Source organism: Cavia porcellus, unplaced genomic scaffold, assembly GCF_034190915.1.
Source record: "Cavia porcellus strain 051 isolate PalLab524CR breed Dunkin Hartley unplaced genomic scaffold, mCavPor4.1 scaffold_25, whole genome shotgun sequence".
Classification (NCBI taxonomy): domain Eukaryota; kingdom Metazoa; phylum Chordata; class Mammalia; order Rodentia; family Caviidae; genus Cavia; species Cavia porcellus.
The window spans coordinates 37,563,604-37,581,935 of NW_026947508.1; the positions used below are offsets into that span (position 1 = coordinate 37,563,604).

Consider the following 18,332-nt stretch of genomic DNA (forward strand, 5'->3'; position numbering starts at 1 on the left):
CAGGCTTTGGTGAGCAGCGTCCCAGCGGAAGCAATGCTCTGGGAGTGAAAGGCACCCAACATGGGGTGGGGGCTTATCCCAGGAGGTGAGGTCTGAGTTGTACCACCAGAGTATGGGGAGGAGTAACATCTCAGACAGAAGAACAGCTGGACAGCACAGGACAGTAGCTGGGAAGAAAGGGCAGGTACCAAACTGTGAGCTAGGGTCCCTGTTTCTGTATGGTGAGACTTGGAGTTTGTCTCCAGGAGGGGTCAGGTGTGGGTCCCTTGTGCCCCTGCAGGTGTCTGCTGGGGCTTTTTTACTGCAGCATGCCTCTTTCACGTGGAGAGCCATCCTGTGGTGATGACGTGGTCTCTGGGGGCTCCTGCTAATCCACACTCAAGAGACCCTGACCAAAAGCACACAGGAGGTAATGGGCAGTTCTGTTGCCCTGAGGGACTAATTGGCTCTGGGAGCCTGTCTGGCTGCTGGATATGGGGCTCTGAGTCATTTCAGTCCAAAGAAAAGTGCAAAAAGGAAGAAAAGCAGCAAGAAATGTGGGCATGCAGCTGGGTTCCTTCAGTGGGGAGGCGCAACCTACAGAACAGAGACTGCAGACCTGATTAGGCTGAAGGCAAGCAGACCAAGGTGCACCCTACCTGGGGTTTGGTAGTTGAGTCTCCTCATCTCCACAGGGTCAGAGGAGTGAGCCAGCAGGGAGTCTTTCAACCCAATTGACTGCTCATCCTTTGATGATGGGGAGTGGGTTCTTTTCCTACAGAGACACAAAATGGCTGGTGGGACCCTGAGGTTCAAGCCAAGGACAGCTGGCTTCTACCAAGCCCCATGTCCCCAGCTCTGCCCCTACCACCACCCCACCTCATCCTGGAGTCTGAGCATGGAAGAGCCAGGGCAGAGCAGCCTCAATGTGCAAGAGGAGTGGGGAAGGGAAACAGCAGTAGTGTGCAGACAGAAGGAGCAGTGCTGAGGGAGGAAAGGGTCTCAAAGGCCAGTGGCTCCTTTAGACAGAAGCCAGTTCACTGCTGGGCAGTGGCTGCTATCCCTGAGACTACCACAGTAGAGGGAGCAGAAACCACCAAAATAAACATGCAAATAACATGGAAAATACACAAACACCATGGGGCACTGGGTCCCAACTGTCTGAATCTTGAGGTATAAGGGTAAATGCTCAGAGCAGCAGGGCAGGGACTAGAAAGGCATCACCCTAGCCGGGCAGAGTCCTCTCTTACTGGCCTCGGCCTCCCCATTTATAAGGATGGGGTCAGATGGGCTAAAGGAGTGATGGCAAGCCTTTTAGAGCTTCCAAAATGATAACAGCCAGCTGTGGCACATGTGCTATAGGTTTTCGATTACTGGATTACATGGTCCAGCTGCTGAACAACACCCAGGGTCACCTGTGGTCTGTGCACATATGTTGGGAAAGGAACTTGTGAGCATGCTCAAGTGTGTGTATGTCAGATGGTTTCTTGAAGCAACTGGATAATTTCTTGGAGAACTGGGAGCCTCAGGAGGGTTCTGGTGAGCTCTGTGGACTCAAGGAAACACCAGAGGCTGCTTTGTATGTGTATTCCCCACAGGAGAAGCATCCTCTACAGAGGGTCCAGAGTTGAACAGGCAGGAGAGCACACAGCTTGGCCCTCATGCCCTCGAGGACTCGTCCCGTACTGGGGAGTCTGCTGTGCTGACTGGATGATTTGCTGCTTAAAGTCACAGGCCAGAAGGCTTCCAGTCAGAGCATTGTCCCTCCCTGCTGGCCTGAGGTGTGAAGGGATAAGAAGTAGATGGGGAGGTGCGTGAACAGAGAAGGAATGACTCCTACCTTTCTTGTTTACTAGGTCCCGAAAGACAGGCAAGGACAGAAGAAAGGAATGGTCATTGTTTCTGTCATGTGCTCAGCCCTCACATGACCAGGGGACAAGGCAGGAACCTTCCAAGGCACTCACATGACATTCAGGGAATGGGGCACTGCTCAGGACCACCCACAGGTCTGTTCACCCTGCCTCCAGGTGGGAGTGCTGCCCAATGAGCACGGGAGAGGTGGCACAGTGGAGACAGGCACTCACTCCCGTGGAGTCATGTCAGACACACGGACCAGCATGCACTCATGTGCAAGGTGTTCTATGACATGCTTGTGTATTTGGCCCTGCGGTAGGAGCTGTACATTTAGCACACTTGGCTGTAGGCCCAGCATGAGTCCAGTGTAACATTCTGGGGCAGATATAGTGTTGTGCTAAGTGACAGGAGCCAGAGAAATGATGAAGTTGTAGCTGGAGAGCTGTAGAAGACAGGAAGGCTCAGCCTCCACTTGTCTGGGAACTGCCTTAGTTCCATTCAGTGATGTCAGGGACACAGCGGGGACTAGACTACACAGGCACTGCTGTCAGTCTGAAGAGGCTGGGCTTCATATTGGGAGTCATCAAAAGGTTTTAAAGTGAAGTTGATGAACTTAAATCTCTAGAAACACCTTGGAAGCTGTGAGGTAGCCAGAAAGGAAACTCCTTCATCAGGTGGCTGCAACTACCCAAGACAGAGGACCGTGTTATACTGACAGATACTGAGACAGCTCTGACTATATGGGTGCAATGGGACTTCATGATGCTCTGTGGGATGTGGGCCTGCATTGCATCTCTGCACACCTAAGCAGGAGACTGAGGCCAGAGAACCGGTTAGGAATAGCGGCAGAAGGAAGTACCTAAGCTAGGGGACCAAGACAGAACGGTATCTGGACGTTAACGAGACAAACACACTCACAGCCATAAAAATAGAGATGGGACAGACATGCCTGGGGATACACCTAAAAACAGCTCCTCTTTGGGAAGTCTAGCCCTTGTACACCCAGGTGCGCGCGTGCACACACACACACACAGGTTTCCCTATCCCCATCACACACACACACACACACACACACACACACACACACACACACACACACGGGTTTCCCTATCCCCATCTCACACACACACACACACACACACACAGGTTTCCCTATCCCCATCTCTCTCTCTCTCTCTCTCTCTCTCTCACACACACACACACACACACACACACACACACACACACACACACGGGTTTCCCTATCCCCATCAGACTGACACACATATACACATGCAGGCACACACCTGAGTACTGCTTCTGCTGGTCCTGGCTTCCACTATGCCCATGGGCTAGCTGGGATGGCTGCACTTACACGTTATATACTGTACCCAGACAGGGCCCAAGAAGAGTGGGTAGGTGCTGTCTCCCAGAGCCCTGAGCACAGCACTCACCTCTTAAAGAGGAGGATGGCGATGACAATGAGTATGATAAGGATGACCGCCAGGACAGGACCCGTCACCCACAGCATCTCAGGTTCTTCCTGCTGCTGGGCTGGTGTCACCTGGACTACAATCTCATCCGAATAGGGGCTGGAGGCGTAGCGCTTCTGTGGCCCAGTGGAGGAACAGCACAGTAAGCTCAGTGCGAGACCCCCTCATCTTCAACCTATCGCACCTGGAAAGAGGGCTTTGGGGCTGGGTTACATGGGCTGAGGAGCAAGATTGAGTCCGTGGGGCCAAATCAGATTTGGCCTTCTGAATCCTGGGGCATAATGTCTTGGGATATGTAATACATGTTTTAGAGGCTGCCCCAGGCTGGGGATTTTAAGAGTCCCTGGGCTGACATAGACTTGGGGTCTCCCTGGCATTTGAGACTAGGCTTATGCTAGGTCAGGTGTGGGGTTTCGGGGTGCTGAGAGCCAACCTAACTTAGGCAGACCTGGTCCACAGGTTCCTTCAAGGAGGCGAGCACAAAGCACTGGTAACTCAGGTCTGGAGAGAGGGGCTGGTTGTAGAAGCCAAGGTAGGTCTTCTTGTCCCCCAGAGTGAACGTATCAGGGAGCACATCCATCTGAGCTGCCACATACGGCTTCAGCCGGTCTACCTGCCGCCGCCGCCTCCTCTGCTGCACTTCACTCTGCTGCTCAATGGCCTCCAGAAGCTGGGAGAACAGAACATGGAGTCACACATAGCCTTGGAGCACATTGCCCTGGGCTGTAGTCTGGGATATAACCTTCTATGTCAGGGACCCATGGCTGGCCTGCTCCCTGCCTCTATGGAATAATGACAGCTTTGCAATACCACTCTTCCCACCATTCTGTGGGAAGAGGCCTATGGGCAAATTCATCCTAACTAGAAAGGCAGTCACCACCCTACCTGTGAGGACAGAGCCTCCACACATTAAAGGCGGTTCACTCTGGCCCCTCTATGGTCTCTGTATCCAGGAGACTATTGTAAGTCCACAACGCCTAAGCTTCTTCAGTGCTACAAATGTTTCCATTGCTCCCCAACCCAGGGAATTCTTGCTGGTACCTCTGGGAATTCACCATAAGCCCTCCTGGAGTTCTCTGAATACTCCCAGGGGTTCCCCTCAGAGTCCTTTTCTCTAGGGAGAGAGCAGGCTGCCAGCTGACGCAGTCAGAGAGTGATTTCAATTGGGGAGTCCATCGGGGCAAAGCTACTGCAGACTATTGCCAGGCACTGCCATTGGAGCCAGTTCCCTCCCCAGGCACCTCATCCAGTTCCAGTTCTTCAGGTGTGCTCCATCTCGGTGCCAGCACATTTCCACCTACACGGTCAATGGGCACCACCACAATGTAGAACCACCTAGGTGGGCAGAGCAGAAGTCAGGACTGCCATCACCAGCAGCCAGTCCCAGCCCTTACCCAGTCTCCTCTGCACACCTGACCAGTGAGGGGTCCTGCACAGGGGGCATAGAGAGAGTAAACTGGCCATCCTCTATGTAGGCTGAGGCAGGCAGTGGCTTGTGTGGCAGGATGTCCGGGGCTGTGCGGATGGACACGAGGTGCTGTAGGCCCCCTGCACTGTTGCCACGGTTCATCAGGACAAATGAGTACTCTGTGTTGGGCTGCAGGTCTGAGATCAGCTTGCGCATTGAGTGCCCGTCTACCTCCACACTCTGCCCATTGTACAGAATCTGCAGGGAATGGGAACAGTGTATGGCAAGGCCTGTCCATGAGGTTCCTGACCATGTTGTGCAGGCGAGGCACATGCACAGCCAGGCCCCAGGTCACACACACACATGTGTGGGCTGGGACTGGAATGACAGCACCCAGCAGGAGGTCTGAGTGTTGGTCTGGGCTGGCTGTGGCCCTCACTCACCTTGAAGGGTACAGCTGACTTGTACGAGTCTGGGACCTCCCAGCTGAGCAGTACAGATGTCTTCATTGCAGCAGCCACGCGGAAGTTCTTGGCAAACACTATGGAGGCATAAACAAAGAGTCAGCAAAGGCTGAGGCAGAGTGAATAGACCACAGGATGAGACACTGGCCAGGGCATCAGATGTTGAGGATGGCTACAGAGAACCAAGCATCCCTGCTCCTAGCTAGCTTCAGATCACTGTCCAACTCCCAGCCTGAGCTCTTCTGCAATGAGCACTGAAGAGGGTGGGGATGACATCCACAGCCAGAATGTCCAGAAGAGTGTGGGTAAAAGCTTGAGCTCAAGATACTAGATCAGAGTATCCAAAGGTCAGTAGGTCCTAGTCATGAGAAGCATGTGTCCACAGCCTACAGCATGGTGAAGTATGTTCGAAAGGGTTAAGTGGGCCACAGCCCTCAGAGATTAGCGCCACACACCAAAGATCAGTAGGTTGCACACCCAAGAATGGCAATGCAGTCCTAAGAAATAAGCAAATTAAGGTCACAAGAGACTGGAAGGTCACACAGCAGAGGTCAGTAGGTAAAAGACAGCAGAAGTCAAGGGTCATACACCCAAGAACACGGTGTCTATTCGCTAGAGGTTAGTGGTCACAGTCATGAAAGATTCAAGGGTCACATAGCAGGGGCTGGTGGATCGTGGATGCCAGAGGTCAGTGGGTCAGAGAGCAGACGTCCCCAGGTGCAGCCACTGGCACGCTACAGCACACACCTTGCTCCACAGGCATGGTCCGGGACTGGATGCTGGGGCTGAGTGGGCCAGTGCCTTTGCTGGTTTGTGCTCGGACCTTGATGTCATAAGTGGTATCCGGCTTGAGGCCGGACAGTGTAAGGTGGGTATCAGCAGTGATATTCTGCAGCTCCTGCTGGCTGTTGATATCACGGTACACCACAGTGTAATTGGTGATACGCCCGTTCCTCTCAGCTAGTACTGGCGGGTCCCAGGCCAGTTCCATGGTAGATGTGGTTAGTCCTGTCACTTGAAGGTTTTGAGGGAAGCCACTGGGCACATCCTCAGGGGTCGTGATCTCCTTCTCAAACTCCTCACCTGGGCCAGCCCGGTTCTTGGCAGCAAGCCGGAAGATGTATGTGGCCCCCTTGTGTAGGCCAGTAACTGTAAAGTGCTGGTCATCTTTGCCAAAATCTATGACGTTGGGCCGTGTCTCATCGGCCCGGCGGTACTGCAATCGATAGCCCAGCAGCTCACCAGGCAGCTCCTTTGGTGGGTGCCACTGAAGCAGCGCAGTGTTCATAGCTGTGGTGCTAATCATCATGGTGGGCCGGCCTGGGACTAAACAACCATGCAGGGGGTTCTCATGCTGCCCTGCTCCCACCTACCCCCAGCTCTGTCCCTGACCCCTCACTTACCTGCCCCTGTTGTAGTAACAATTTTGGGTTTGCTTCGGGCACCGTCCCCCTTGGTAGTGTAGGCGGCAACAGTGATGGAGTAGGTGGTCTCTGGGGTGAGACCGCTGATGGTGGTTTCCTGGAGGGGAGGAGGGACTGTTTCCCATCACAGTGTGTAGGAAGAGGCCACAATGGTCAGTTGCCTCAGCACTCCAGCCTGCAGCTGTCACCCAGGCGCACAGGGCCACAGGTCTTGGGAGGTGGGACAGTACAGTACTAGAGTCAGCTGCAGGCAGGGCAGCCAGGCGGGATGTGGGGTGGGAGGACCTGCACATCCCAGAGCTGCAGGCCTGGGGCAAAAAGCGCTTTCTTACTTTCAGAGAAGAACAAAGAGCCGTACTATTTCTTTTACTCCATTGTGCTATGAATGACAACTCCTGAGGTCCCTGCACACATTTACACACTGGGCACAGAGCCTCGCACATACCCAGCACCTTGCATGACTCTTGGCACGCACATGCGGACTGCAGCTGCTCCTGCACAAGCAGGTAAAGGGCCACTTGCAGACACTAATGTAAACACGGACAAATTTGGAGCAGGGGTGGAGAGGTGGGCCAGGGTACCACCCTACAGGTCAGGACCATGGGTGGGTACCATCCAGGCCAATGATTCTGACAATGTCCACAGTCCACAGTCCCTCCTGAGATCAGAGAGGAGTGGGGAGTAAAGAGGAGGGCAAAGAACCCTTCACACCCGAAGAAAGTACTTTCTGTCTGTTCCCACTGAGGCCTGAGAAATCAGCCAGGGCATCTCCTTCACCCTGGCAGTTCCTGCCCATACACCCATTTCCAGCAGAGGCATCATTTCAGGACATGCGGAAATACACCACAGGAGGCCAAGCTACAACACACAGCGAGAAGAATGGGAAGAAGAGAAGGGATCACCGTGCAGTGGGAACAGTGCTATTGCCACCAACCCTGGTGTCCCTCCAGCTCAAGCCTTGAATGGGGTCATTACAGCTGCCAACATCCCACTAAGTCCCTCTCCTGCTCCAGCTGGAGGGTCTCCCAGGGCTGGGGTTCCAGCAGCACCAATGCTGGACCCATCTCTCTATAGACTCTTCTCCCAGCTTGGGCCCTGAGCAGGTGATTTTTCACTCCTGGGGATCAATAAGGCCTAATGATCAAGATTGGATTTAACTCCATTGCTGTCTGGCCAGAGCAGGGGCCAGGCTCTGGTCGATCATGAACATTGGCCTTAAATTGCTGCTCAACAGGCAAAAAGTAAGGATTAGAGGAAACGCCAATCGCTGCTCAGCTTGGTACTAGCGTCTAAACGCCAATTTTCTCGGGATGTGGCTGGTGCCCTGTGGATCTTGGCAACACAGGCTGGGAGGAAAGAAGGGAGAGAGGAGTGTCCCATGAGCCCAGCCTGACCCAATTCTGCCCACGCTTGCACACCTGTTACTTACATAGTCCTCGGACTCCTCTGCTCGCCACTGACCGCGGGAGAAGGAGAGAAAGGGAGACAGGAAGGTGAAGGACTCTGGCTGGAAGAGAACCTGGCTCATGGAGGACAGATGGAGGGACTGGACTGCTAAAGTGCCCATGGGGTAAAAACCAAGTACAATTCCTGTCAAGGATCTGGGTCCCTGCCTCACTAAGTACCATGTCCCAAGGCCAAGACGGGTAGGAAGATGGGCTGGAAAGACAGGCAATCTGAGAGCAGGGACAGAGAAAAGCAGGCAGAGGTGTTGTGGGAGAGACTGCTACGTGTGAATGTGGGTGGGGTTGACAGCTCAGGGAGAGGAAAGGACAGCAAATGAGGGGTGAGGGGGAACCATACATCCTGGTTTGCCTGGGACAGCTTATCTAGACCTAAACTTGTCTTGGTATGGTTAGTCAATGTGTCATTTCAATCTCAAAAGAATCAGCTGGGACAACAAATTAGTCACCTGGGCATGAGGGGTCTTCCAGAACGTAAGAGCTGCATTGTGGCTGGGACAGGCTGGCCCCGATTGTGAAGATCGTGAATGCCTAGATTAGAGCCTGGGCCATGCCTCATAGGCATGAGCAGCTCCTTATGCCCCTTTTCTCTTGTGGGGGTAGCTAAAAATCAAGCTAGGAAGGCCATTTTCAGGGCTGGCAGTGTTGCTATATCCTGCTGAACTCAGGTCCCTGGTATATGCAGGAGGTTGGACAGCTAGAGGGCTCTATTCTGAGGCCTTATGGTTCCAGAGGGCTTATGGTTCACTGGGGAACTACAGAGGGTAAAGTAGCCCATGTTGGCTCTAGGGCAAAAGATAATTTGGGGTCCCCACTGCTCTTAGAGCAGGCCCAGCCTCTGTCTCCTGGCCCCAGGAGATGGAGCCTTAATGATGGCTCCTTAGTGATGGAGTGGCTTAAGTCTGTCATGTTCTGGCAACCTCTGTTGCTAACCATTTGGAACAAAATATGGGAAGAAGCTATTTAGATCCCTAGTCATGCTCACAATGTGCAGTGGAGCAGAGTCCAGCTCTGGTTCAGTTTCTTTGCTTGGGGAGATTGAGGCTGTGCAAGCCAGGCCTGGACACTGGAGTTCTTATAGGATACCTCTCCTGTGTTACAAGCAGAATGAGAGAAAAGGGGAAAGACAGAGAATGGAACAAAGTGGAGAGGGAGAAAAGGAAGGAGTTAGATGAGACAAGAGAGGTTGAGCTACACAAAACTAGAGCAGTGAGGAGAAAGGCATAGATGGAGACGCAGAGGGAGTCACGACTCCATAAGAAACAAGGGGCTGGGGATTTAGCTCAGCGGCATAAGCGCCTGCCTTGCAATCAGGCAGTCGTGGGTTCGATCCCCGGTACCGATAAAAAAGGAAAAAGACAAAAACAAAACAAAACAAAACAAAAAAACAAAAAAACCCCCCAAACAATGGCAAGCCTGGAGCTGGGGATGGAACTCAGTGACAAAGTACCCGCTGGTATTTGGAAGACTCTGGGTTTGATCTCCAGTACCACAAGAAAAAAAGGTTTTGCTTTTGTTTTAAAGAAGAAACAGGGCTGGGTATGGTAGCACATGCCTAAAATCCTAGTACTTGGGAGGCTGAAGCAGAAGGATCGTTGCACGTTCAAGACCAGTATGAGCTACAAAGTGAGTCCCAGGCCAGCCTAAACTGCATAGCAAGACCCTGCTTCAAAAAAAAAAAAAAAAAAAAAGTAAGTAAATCAATACATAAAATAAAAATAAAAAATAAAAGAAGAAACAGTGATAAGCCTGGGGCAGCATGAGGAAAGACAGGTCTGACTGTACACTGATGGGTGGGGGCCAAGGGGCACCTAGGTTGAGCAGATGGTGCTACTGGGTGGAGGATAGGCTGTGGTGTCCTTCATACAGAAGTGCAGGGGACAACTGAGCCCTGTGGCCAGGCTGGGGACTGGGCCCCATCTGTTCTCCCACTAACTGGATGCAGAACGATCCAATACTTGGAGGGCCACAAGGGCAATCCCTGTCTTCAGTGGCCTCCCTGGAGCCTGGGCTGCAGTGTACTTCCTGCCAAGGACATGAGGCTAGAAGATAGTGTGCTTGATCCTTTGGCCCAGCTCCCTTTGAAACAGCTCAGGACCAGAAGGGGGCACCTGAAGTGGCTGCCATGGAACTCCACTGGCTGGAGCTGTGGCACTGGCTCCTTGGGATGGGAGGGACTTAGGGATCCCATTCCGGGGATGTTTTTGGGTGGGTGTGTTCACTGAGGCTCCAGAAGGAGCCCTTAACCTGCCCCTGCCCCAGGAATGCAGGCAGTACACACCCTTTGCCGCCACTTCTGACCCCTCAGCTCTGGGCATGCTGAGAGGGAGAACACAGTCACTTTCTAGACAAAAGGAATTTTGTTTCAGGAGGTTGAGCCCAGAAAGAGGCCTGAAGGCTCCAGTGTTATGTAGGTGCTCTTGCCCCTAAGCCCATAGGTAATAGGGTACATGCTTATACTTCTGCTCCCAACCCAGGGAGGGTAAAGAAGCTAGACAGTGAGGGAACTTAGGCTCCTTCTCTTGGGATTGTTCAACATTGGCCCCTGAAGATCCCCAGGTCTGCTTCTAGCTGGAGAGACTTGAGAGTAAACCACACCAGGTGCTCTGACTCTTGAGTAGAATATTTTGGAAGGAAGCTTACAAGACCAATTGTAGCCCTTTCTTGAAAGTCTGGAAACTTGCCTTATCCAAGTTCAGTCACCCACTTACTGTGCCATTCTGGCCATTCTATAACCTGTAAGTGCTTATCTGAATAACAAGCCATGGATCAGAATATCCCAGGGATTTCACCCAAGCTCATCAGCTGAACAAACCACTACCCTCAGGGAAGACAGAAGCTCACAGTGGAAAGTATGAGGCTGGCTGGCAGGCCCTTCCTGGCAAGAGGTCCTGAGCAGAATCTTTAGCTTGGCTATTCAGAGTTCGGCACCAGGCCATGGGCCTAAGGCTGAAGAGGATAAAGATACACAGTCCCATTGTGTTCCTGGCTATAGCAGATGCCACTGCTTAGCATAGCACTACCTGGGAGAAAAGCACATTGCACAGAGCCAGTCCAGTTTCTTCAGTGAACATGCTTCCTACAAACCATGAAGCTGGGGCATGGAGAGCATGGTATGGAGCCAGGGGTCTGTGGAGACAGAACCCTGCAGCTGAGACTCCCAACAGGTCTGCTACCAAAACAGATGGGGCTGACAAGGCTTGAGCTAGCCCAAGTCGGGTAATCCAGAAAGGAAAGAAAACATCCCTAGAACCTGGCTCTCGTCTGCAGATCCTAGTGCCTCTGCCCCCAGCAGAGCAGGGCATTTCTGGTATCAATATGAGAAAAGACAGCCACAGAACCTCTGAAGGCAGGGAGGGGATCCAAAGTAGAAGCAGTGCACACCGCTCTCTGAACACTGTCCCACCCACAACCACACCACAGCACACCTGAGCCTCGGCCAGCATGACGTCTTGGATGACGGGTGGGCCTCGGGGTTCACCATTCTCTAACCGAACATAGGTGACTTGGTAGCCGCGGATCTGACCGTGTTGCTTGCTGGGGACAGGCAGCTTCCAGGAGACATGCACAGCAGTGGAGTTCAGTGGTTCCACCTCCACCTTCCTCGGTGGCCCACTGGGCACTGGGGGCCAGGTAGAGAAGGAAGTCAGGCCTGATGGTATGGATCCTGGCACCACTGAGCACAGCAAACTTCAAGGCCTTGCCACTGTACCCCACTGTATCCCAGGGAAGGCCTTGTGGCCAAGTAAGGAGCCTACTGCCTGCCTGCTGCAGGAAGGAGCCCTGCCAACTCTTATGGCAGGCCGAGCTCCTTGGTGAGGGCAGACCCAGAGCACTAGGTTGGGGCAAGCCCTATCCTAACTCTTCTGGGTCCTATGTACCAATGTTCAGCCACAACGTAGAGACTGGAGAATTTTCTGTACGTTAGTCTTCCTACTTTGACCTTTCAAATTTTAGGTAGGGTTGTTCCTGCTTTTTAAAAATTCAGCTGTTCTGGAAACGGCCCAAAGGCTGTGGCTTTTGCATAGGTGCTGCCCCATTAACTACATCTCCCCAGCAAGGGGAGCCTGTGTTGCAAGACAAGCCTGCCTGGGGTAATGGAGGAAAGGCCTGGTGCTTGCTGAGAGGTGTCTAGGGCAGCCTGCTTTGCCTCCCTGCCCCTCCACACGCCACGGCTGCCTACCGTCCTCGTCAGTGCGCACCAGCACCGGGCTGCTCTCGGGGCCGGGCCCCACATCTGTGTGTGCCCGCACCCACACCCGGTACTCGGTCCACTTCTCCAGGCCCACCAGGTCCCAGCTGGAGTGCTCACGGCTGATGCCATCCACCACATGCCGCCTGCGGTCCTCGCCGTCCACCGCCTCATAGGCCACGGAGTACTGGGTGATGATGCCGTTGCGGCTGTCGGCCGGCGGCGGGACCCAACTTACCCGGACCGTGGTGGAGCCCGTGCTCACACATGTCACCTTCTGGGGAGGGGCGGAGGGGGCTGGGGAAGACAAATGGGGGGAAAGCAGGCAGATGGAGGGTGGGGATCACAGGCATGGCAACCTAGTCATAGTGGACTGGAGACTCAGGTAGTCTTCCCCATGGGCTGAAGCCTCTGTACCTACTGGCATGCTGTCACCACAACCACCCAACAGCCTCACTCCCATGAACTACAGGTTCTCTCTTACACACGCATGCACACAGGCACACACATATGCATGGAGTTTAATAGCGTCTCTGCCATATACATACTGCCTTGCACAAAGCATACAGTTCTTAGATATACACAAATCACAATGTTCTGAGGACAAGGTCTCTGCCCCTGAGCCTAGGCAGGCCTGGACACAGGGGGCTAGACATAAAGGTGCCCCGCGGTGCCTAAGGTTTGAGGAGAATGCACCTAATGGAGGGTACAGACCTCTTGGAAGTCATGGGGCAGATGTGTGCTCTCCTTTGTGGCTAGTGACATTTCCAGACTCCATGCTCAGGGAGGACATGGCTGCTAATGCAGGGGTTCCCCTCCACTCAAGTTCTGCCACCACTCCCTGGCTGGGTGACCTCAGCACACACCTGGACTCACCAGCCCCAGAATTCCTCATCTCCAGGGCTTGCTCCTCTCTGCATGCCTGTGGTCATACCTTGTACAGTGTCACTGATGGGAATGATGCAACCTCCTACCTTTCCCTCCAGATCCTTATCTCTTGTTAGAGTTCAGCTACTACAGGACTCCAGAACTACTACTTTTCAGTCCTTGAGATAATCATCCATCCACTCTGGTCCTTACTGTCCTTAATATTCAACCTCAACTCAGATGTCTAGCGGCTCCTCATTCTCGTCAACATCCCAAAGTCTCACCACCTTATCTTTTCATTTCTGCCTGGCCTACACCAAGCAGCGAGTCTAATTATCTGCCTCCTCCAAGGTGGCACTGGGGAGGGTAGGAAAAGCTGCCTCCCCAGGGAGGCTATCTCTCAGGATCCCTTCATGGGGCCTCCATTCCACCTGCCAGGGTCCACTTACCACAAATCTCCATCTGCCACTTGTCAAGGGACAAACTTGGTCACTTCTATACTCCCTAAACCTCCAGCTCCCTAGGACCCCCAGCACACAACCCTGTCTCCTGCTTGGTATAGAAAACCAAGTCTCGCTGGCAGCTTCTCTATCTCTTGTCACCTGCCTACTTTCATCTGTACAAATTCTCTCCCCAAAATGGTGAGTCCTGCTGCCCTGCTTGGAATAAGCTCTCTCCTTCTCCCACCCCCATCTCCTGGGCTGTCCCCAGTTCTTTTTTTCATGCTTTGTACTTTGTCCTACTGACTCTCTACAATAGCACTTAAGTATGCTCACCATTTTCCCATCTTAAAAGAAAACTGTCTTCAGTACTACAGCTCCCCTCCAGCTACAGTAGTGGTCCATTCTGAGCCGAGTGGACAATTCTGAGCTTGTTGTCTTCCTTTATCACCTCCTGCACAGCCCACCATGCTGCCATGACTCCTGCCCCAGGCCCACTCTTCACCATTAGGTCTAGTGGGAGGGCCCATGTACCCTTGCTTCTGGACTCCACCTCTTGTTTGCCTCTCAAAATTTCCTCTCCCTCCACACTCGCAGATACTCTCCCTTCTCCTGGATTTCCTCTGTCTCCAATCTTTTTTTGAGCTCTTCCCCCTGCCCAGGGCCTGCCACACACTCACACTTAGCATAAAATATCTTGAACCTGGGTATCCGCTCTTTACACCTGCTGCCACCCTTTCCAGTCCTCAGGGCAGCACTCATCTCCAGGCCTCACACACCAGGAACAAGATGCACTTTCGATACTTTCTTTTCAGAACCTGTTTCCCACTCCATTCCCAAGTCCCAAATCTACCACCTCACCTGTGACATTGTCCTTTGCCTAGATAGCTACAAAGCTTTCTAGTCTTCTGCAACCTCTTTGCTGCCCTGTTCATTCTCAGAGATTAGTCAGAGCCAGCTCTCTGATTGCTGCAGCTATTCCAGCCAGGCTGGCCTGCTGCTTGCCCCTGAGCACAGGCCTCCCATCCTCTCGAGGAGCAGGTGCATGTCCCAGCCTCTGTGCCTCATGGACCTGTTCCCTTATCCTGCTGACTCCTACCCTTACTTTGGGCCTCAGGGAAGCGTCATTTCCCCAGGGCAGATCTCTTTGACTCCTGACTAGAGGAGGCTCATTGATCTCCATCCCACTCCAAATAAATCTAATTACAAACTCATCTGGGTAATCATAGGTGTCCTCTGTCTGCCCTGCCTGACCAAGGTGCTGATGGGCAGCAGCCATGACATCTGGTAATGCTGCTACCCCTGTACTGTACCCATCAGGAGCATGGCAGGTGCTTCTAGAATGAACTCATGCACATAAGGTCACAGGCAGCCTCCGGATTATCAGGAGTCCAGGCCAGCAGTCCCACATCACACTGTCTTCACAGACACTGCCATGTTTAGGCCATCATCACCTGGGGTCACCAGCCACAGTCACACCCATGACCACATTATCAAACAGTTTCACAACAGTGGCCTATGTGGTTATTTGACCACAAATAGGTCACCCAGCATCACACACAATCTGTCACCTGCCGAGCTACAATGATTCACAGTCACAGAGTCACCAATAGAGATGGGCAGCCACACCAAGATACATGGACATACATGGGCGCTACATGGACTAGTGGTCAGGTGCTCACAGGAGGCATCACACACACAGCTACAGATCTCACACATACAATATAGCAGCTGACATCACCCAGTGGGTCATATAAATGATGTGCTTCCACACACAGGGAAGAGACATACTCCAGCACACAAGTCACATTCCCACAGTCCTGTCCTTGAGTTTACAGCTCACATGTAATTTCATGGTGGTGGCATGAAGGAGGGGATGTGGGTAATGAGGGAGATGAGATGCAGGGCCATGGGGAAGGAAGACAGCCGCTGAAGCAGGTCTGGGACATGGCAGGCCCACCAAGTCACTGTGTGACCCAGTGTAAGGGGGATGGAGGACAGAGATGAGCCACAGACACAACTTACCTGGGCAGAGGGTGGGGGCTGGGGGCTGGGCAGGGATTGGGGAGAGCAGATGCCGCCTGGACAGACTAGGGAGCACTTACCTGTCCCTTTCTCAGGGTCCAGACTCAAGAGGCCAAACCAGAGGCCAATGTGGGACCCGGTAGACCTGACCACCAGCCTAACTGAAGGGGAAGGTGCATATCCCAGCCTAGGGGTGACAGACAGTGGCCTGAGGAGACACTTACTAGACTGTGCTGTGCGGGCCTCTATGGTGGGTGTGAAGACACCCACCCCCATGTCAGAGCGGGCAGCCAGCTGGAAGTGGTACAGTGTGTCAGGCTTCAGGTCCTCCAGGGTGTAGGAGGAGGTGGGGTCGAAGGTCACCTTGCGCTGGAAAAGCAGAAAGCACTCACTGACTACTCAGACCTCAAAGGCCACTTCAGAAACTATTCCCCACACAGGCTGTGGCTTGCCTTGAGGACTCAGCGTGGCTCTAGGATACACTCCCCACAAGGTCACAGGGACTTCATGAGCAACATGTGAACCAGGTCACAGCCCAAATGCTCCACAGACCACATGGGTCAAGAAGCTACTAGCCACACATGGCCCCAGGGAAACTTCAGGGTTGTACCAGCATCGAGTGAACCACAACAGACGCCAGGAACTCTGCCCTCAGCATTGGGAGGTAGAGGCAAAGACTACAGAACCATAAGGACCACGTGGGCCACAAAACTGATGAAAAACCCTAGAGGGCTGAGGTCACATGAACCACAGAATCCACAAAAGCTTGCTTGGGTGAGACCATCACAGACCCTCTGGGACCATGAGGACCCAGTCTATCCTTCACCCTCCCCAGGACATGGCTCACCTGCTGCCCTTCCTCCTCTGCTGCCCAGTATACCAGCTCATACTTGATGATTCGCTCCTGTGGTGGCAGTAGCCATGACAGCTGGATCCTGGTGTCTGATTCAGCCTCGGCCTGGAAGTCTGCAGGCTGTGCGGGAACTGCAACACCCATACCAGGCACTGTCGGCACCCACACATCCGAAGGCCAGGGCTGCCCAGGACAAAGAGGTGCCACTCTCCCACCCTTGTCCTATATCCACTGTTTCCATGCAGCTATGGAATACAGCATCTTCATTCTCCCTGAGCTCCCAAGTTCTGGGCCTGAGAGAGGAGGGGGCCTCCACCATAAATTCTGCTGCTGGCTGTTCCCCACAGACATGGGCCCACCTACCTCCCTGCTGCGTCTTGACCTGGATGGTGGGGCTGGGTGGGCCATCACCCACGGCAGTGAAGGCAAGCACGCGAAGGCTGTAAGTGATGCCAGGCAGCAGGCTGCCCACGGTGGTGAGAAGCCCCGCGTCAGTGTTGTGCTTGTGCCAGGCACTCAGAGGGCGACGGGAATCTGGGGTGTAATAGACACGATAGCCCCGCACCATGCCATTGGGCTCCTCGGGAGGCTCCCACTGCACCAGCATGGTGCTGGCACTCAACATGCGGGCTTGTACACGGCGTGGAGGGCTGGAGGGCGCCTGCTCCCCAGTGCGTGCCCGTACTGCCTCACTGGGTGGCCCTCGCCCAATGCTGTTTACTGCCAGCACACGAAAGACGTATTCCGAGAAAGGGCTGAGTCCGCCAATGCTGTAGCGTGTGGTGGCCACACCATCCACTTCCTGGAAGGGGCCCTCTGTGCCAGCTGCGCGGTACTGGATGCCATAGTAGGATATAGGTTCTGAGTTTCCAGAGTCCCAGGTCAGGGTGACGCTGGTAGCAGTTGTCTCTGTCACTATAAGGTCAATTGGTGGCTTCGGAAGAGCTGTGGACAAAGTGGAAGACTCAGGGACAGCCGAGGTCAGGACCCTAAGGACCAATCTTAGCAAGAGAACCTGGTTTGGCTGCCAGAGTAAGGCTGACACCACAGCCCACTCTGAAGAATGGCTTGAAAGGTTTCCAGAGGGGATGTGGCTTACAAGCTCCTGTGCAGAGGGAAAGGGCCCAGACCTGGTGGCAGAGATTTGCCTCTGAAGCTCAATCTTGCCCACTGTGTAGCAAGTTTGGGCAATGGGCAAGAAGGGAAGCTATTTCCTAAGGCACTGGTTCCGGGGTTCATATTGAAGGCAAAGAAGCCCCCGTATTCACATTCAGTCAGTAACTACACATTCAGTCAGTGACAGGTACTGATTGTACCAGGGCCACAATATCACCTGTTTACATCCCCTGCTTTCATGGAGCTTATCATCCACTGAGAGAAACAACAAATGAGCTGGCGATAATCACGTGCAATGACAGCAGGAAGCTACGTCTGAGACCCAGAAAAATCCATGGAATCTTCTCAGATGGGGTTACAGGGAGGGAAAGCCTTACAGGGCCTAAGGAGAAGATGGAGCCAGCAACAGAAGGGCTGGGGGTAGGGGAGCAAAGTAAGCTGAGCCGCGTGTGTCATCACACAGCGTCAACGGACACACAGGTCAGTGCTCAGCAGCCCAGGGAGACCACAGTGAAAACCCCCATCTGTATCTTAAGAGCAAAAGGAGCAATGAAAGCTTTGTTGACCTCTCTCAAAAGGGACTAGCTCAGTGTGGTGGTGCATGCCTGTAAACTTAGCATTCCGGAGGCTGAGGCAGGAAGATCACTGTGAGTTCAAGGCCACTGTGCGTTATGTAGTGAGTTCAAAGCCAGCCTGAACTGCACAGCGAGACGCTTTCTCAAAAAAACCAACAACAACAACAACAACAAGAATTGACCACTCAAAATCTGAGGAC

The 18,332-nt window shown here is 53.4% G+C and overlaps 1 protein-coding gene across 16 annotated transcripts in view; it reads right to left on the minus strand.

Moving 5' to 3' along the window:
• Ptprf (protein tyrosine phosphatase receptor type F) overlaps positions 1-18,332 on the minus strand; it is an 85,984-nt gene that overhangs the window by 12,577 nt on the left and 55,075 nt on the right. For 6 of the 16 annotated variants that reach the window (XM_063236319.1, XM_063236320.1, XM_063236313.1 and 3 more), the window contains 14 exons: positions 16,805-17,386; positions 16,436-16,572; positions 15,813-15,957; positions 12,248-12,553; positions 11,493-11,686; positions 8,031-8,057; positions 6,581-6,698; positions 5,925-6,503; positions 5,157-5,254; positions 4,718-4,971; positions 4,547-4,640; positions 3,754-3,975; positions 3,267-3,421; positions 639-754 (listed from right to left, as the gene is read on the minus strand). In XM_063236319.1, coding sequence (XP_063092389.1) covers positions 639-754; positions 3,267-3,421; positions 3,754-3,975; positions 4,547-4,640; positions 4,718-4,971; positions 5,157-5,254; positions 5,925-6,503; positions 6,581-6,698; positions 8,031-8,057; positions 11,493-11,686; positions 12,248-12,553; positions 15,813-15,957; positions 16,436-16,572; positions 16,805-17,386 — 3,027 coding nt within the window. The remainder of the gene's footprint in view (positions 1-638; positions 755-3,266; positions 3,422-3,753; positions 3,976-4,546; positions 4,641-4,717; positions 4,972-5,156; positions 5,255-5,924; positions 6,504-6,580; positions 6,699-8,030; positions 8,058-11,492; positions 11,687-12,247; positions 12,554-15,812; positions 15,958-16,435; positions 16,573-16,804; positions 17,387-18,332) is intronic. The other 10 variants (XM_063236317.1, XM_063236314.1, XM_063236318.1 and 7 more) reach the window with 7 other exon arrangements.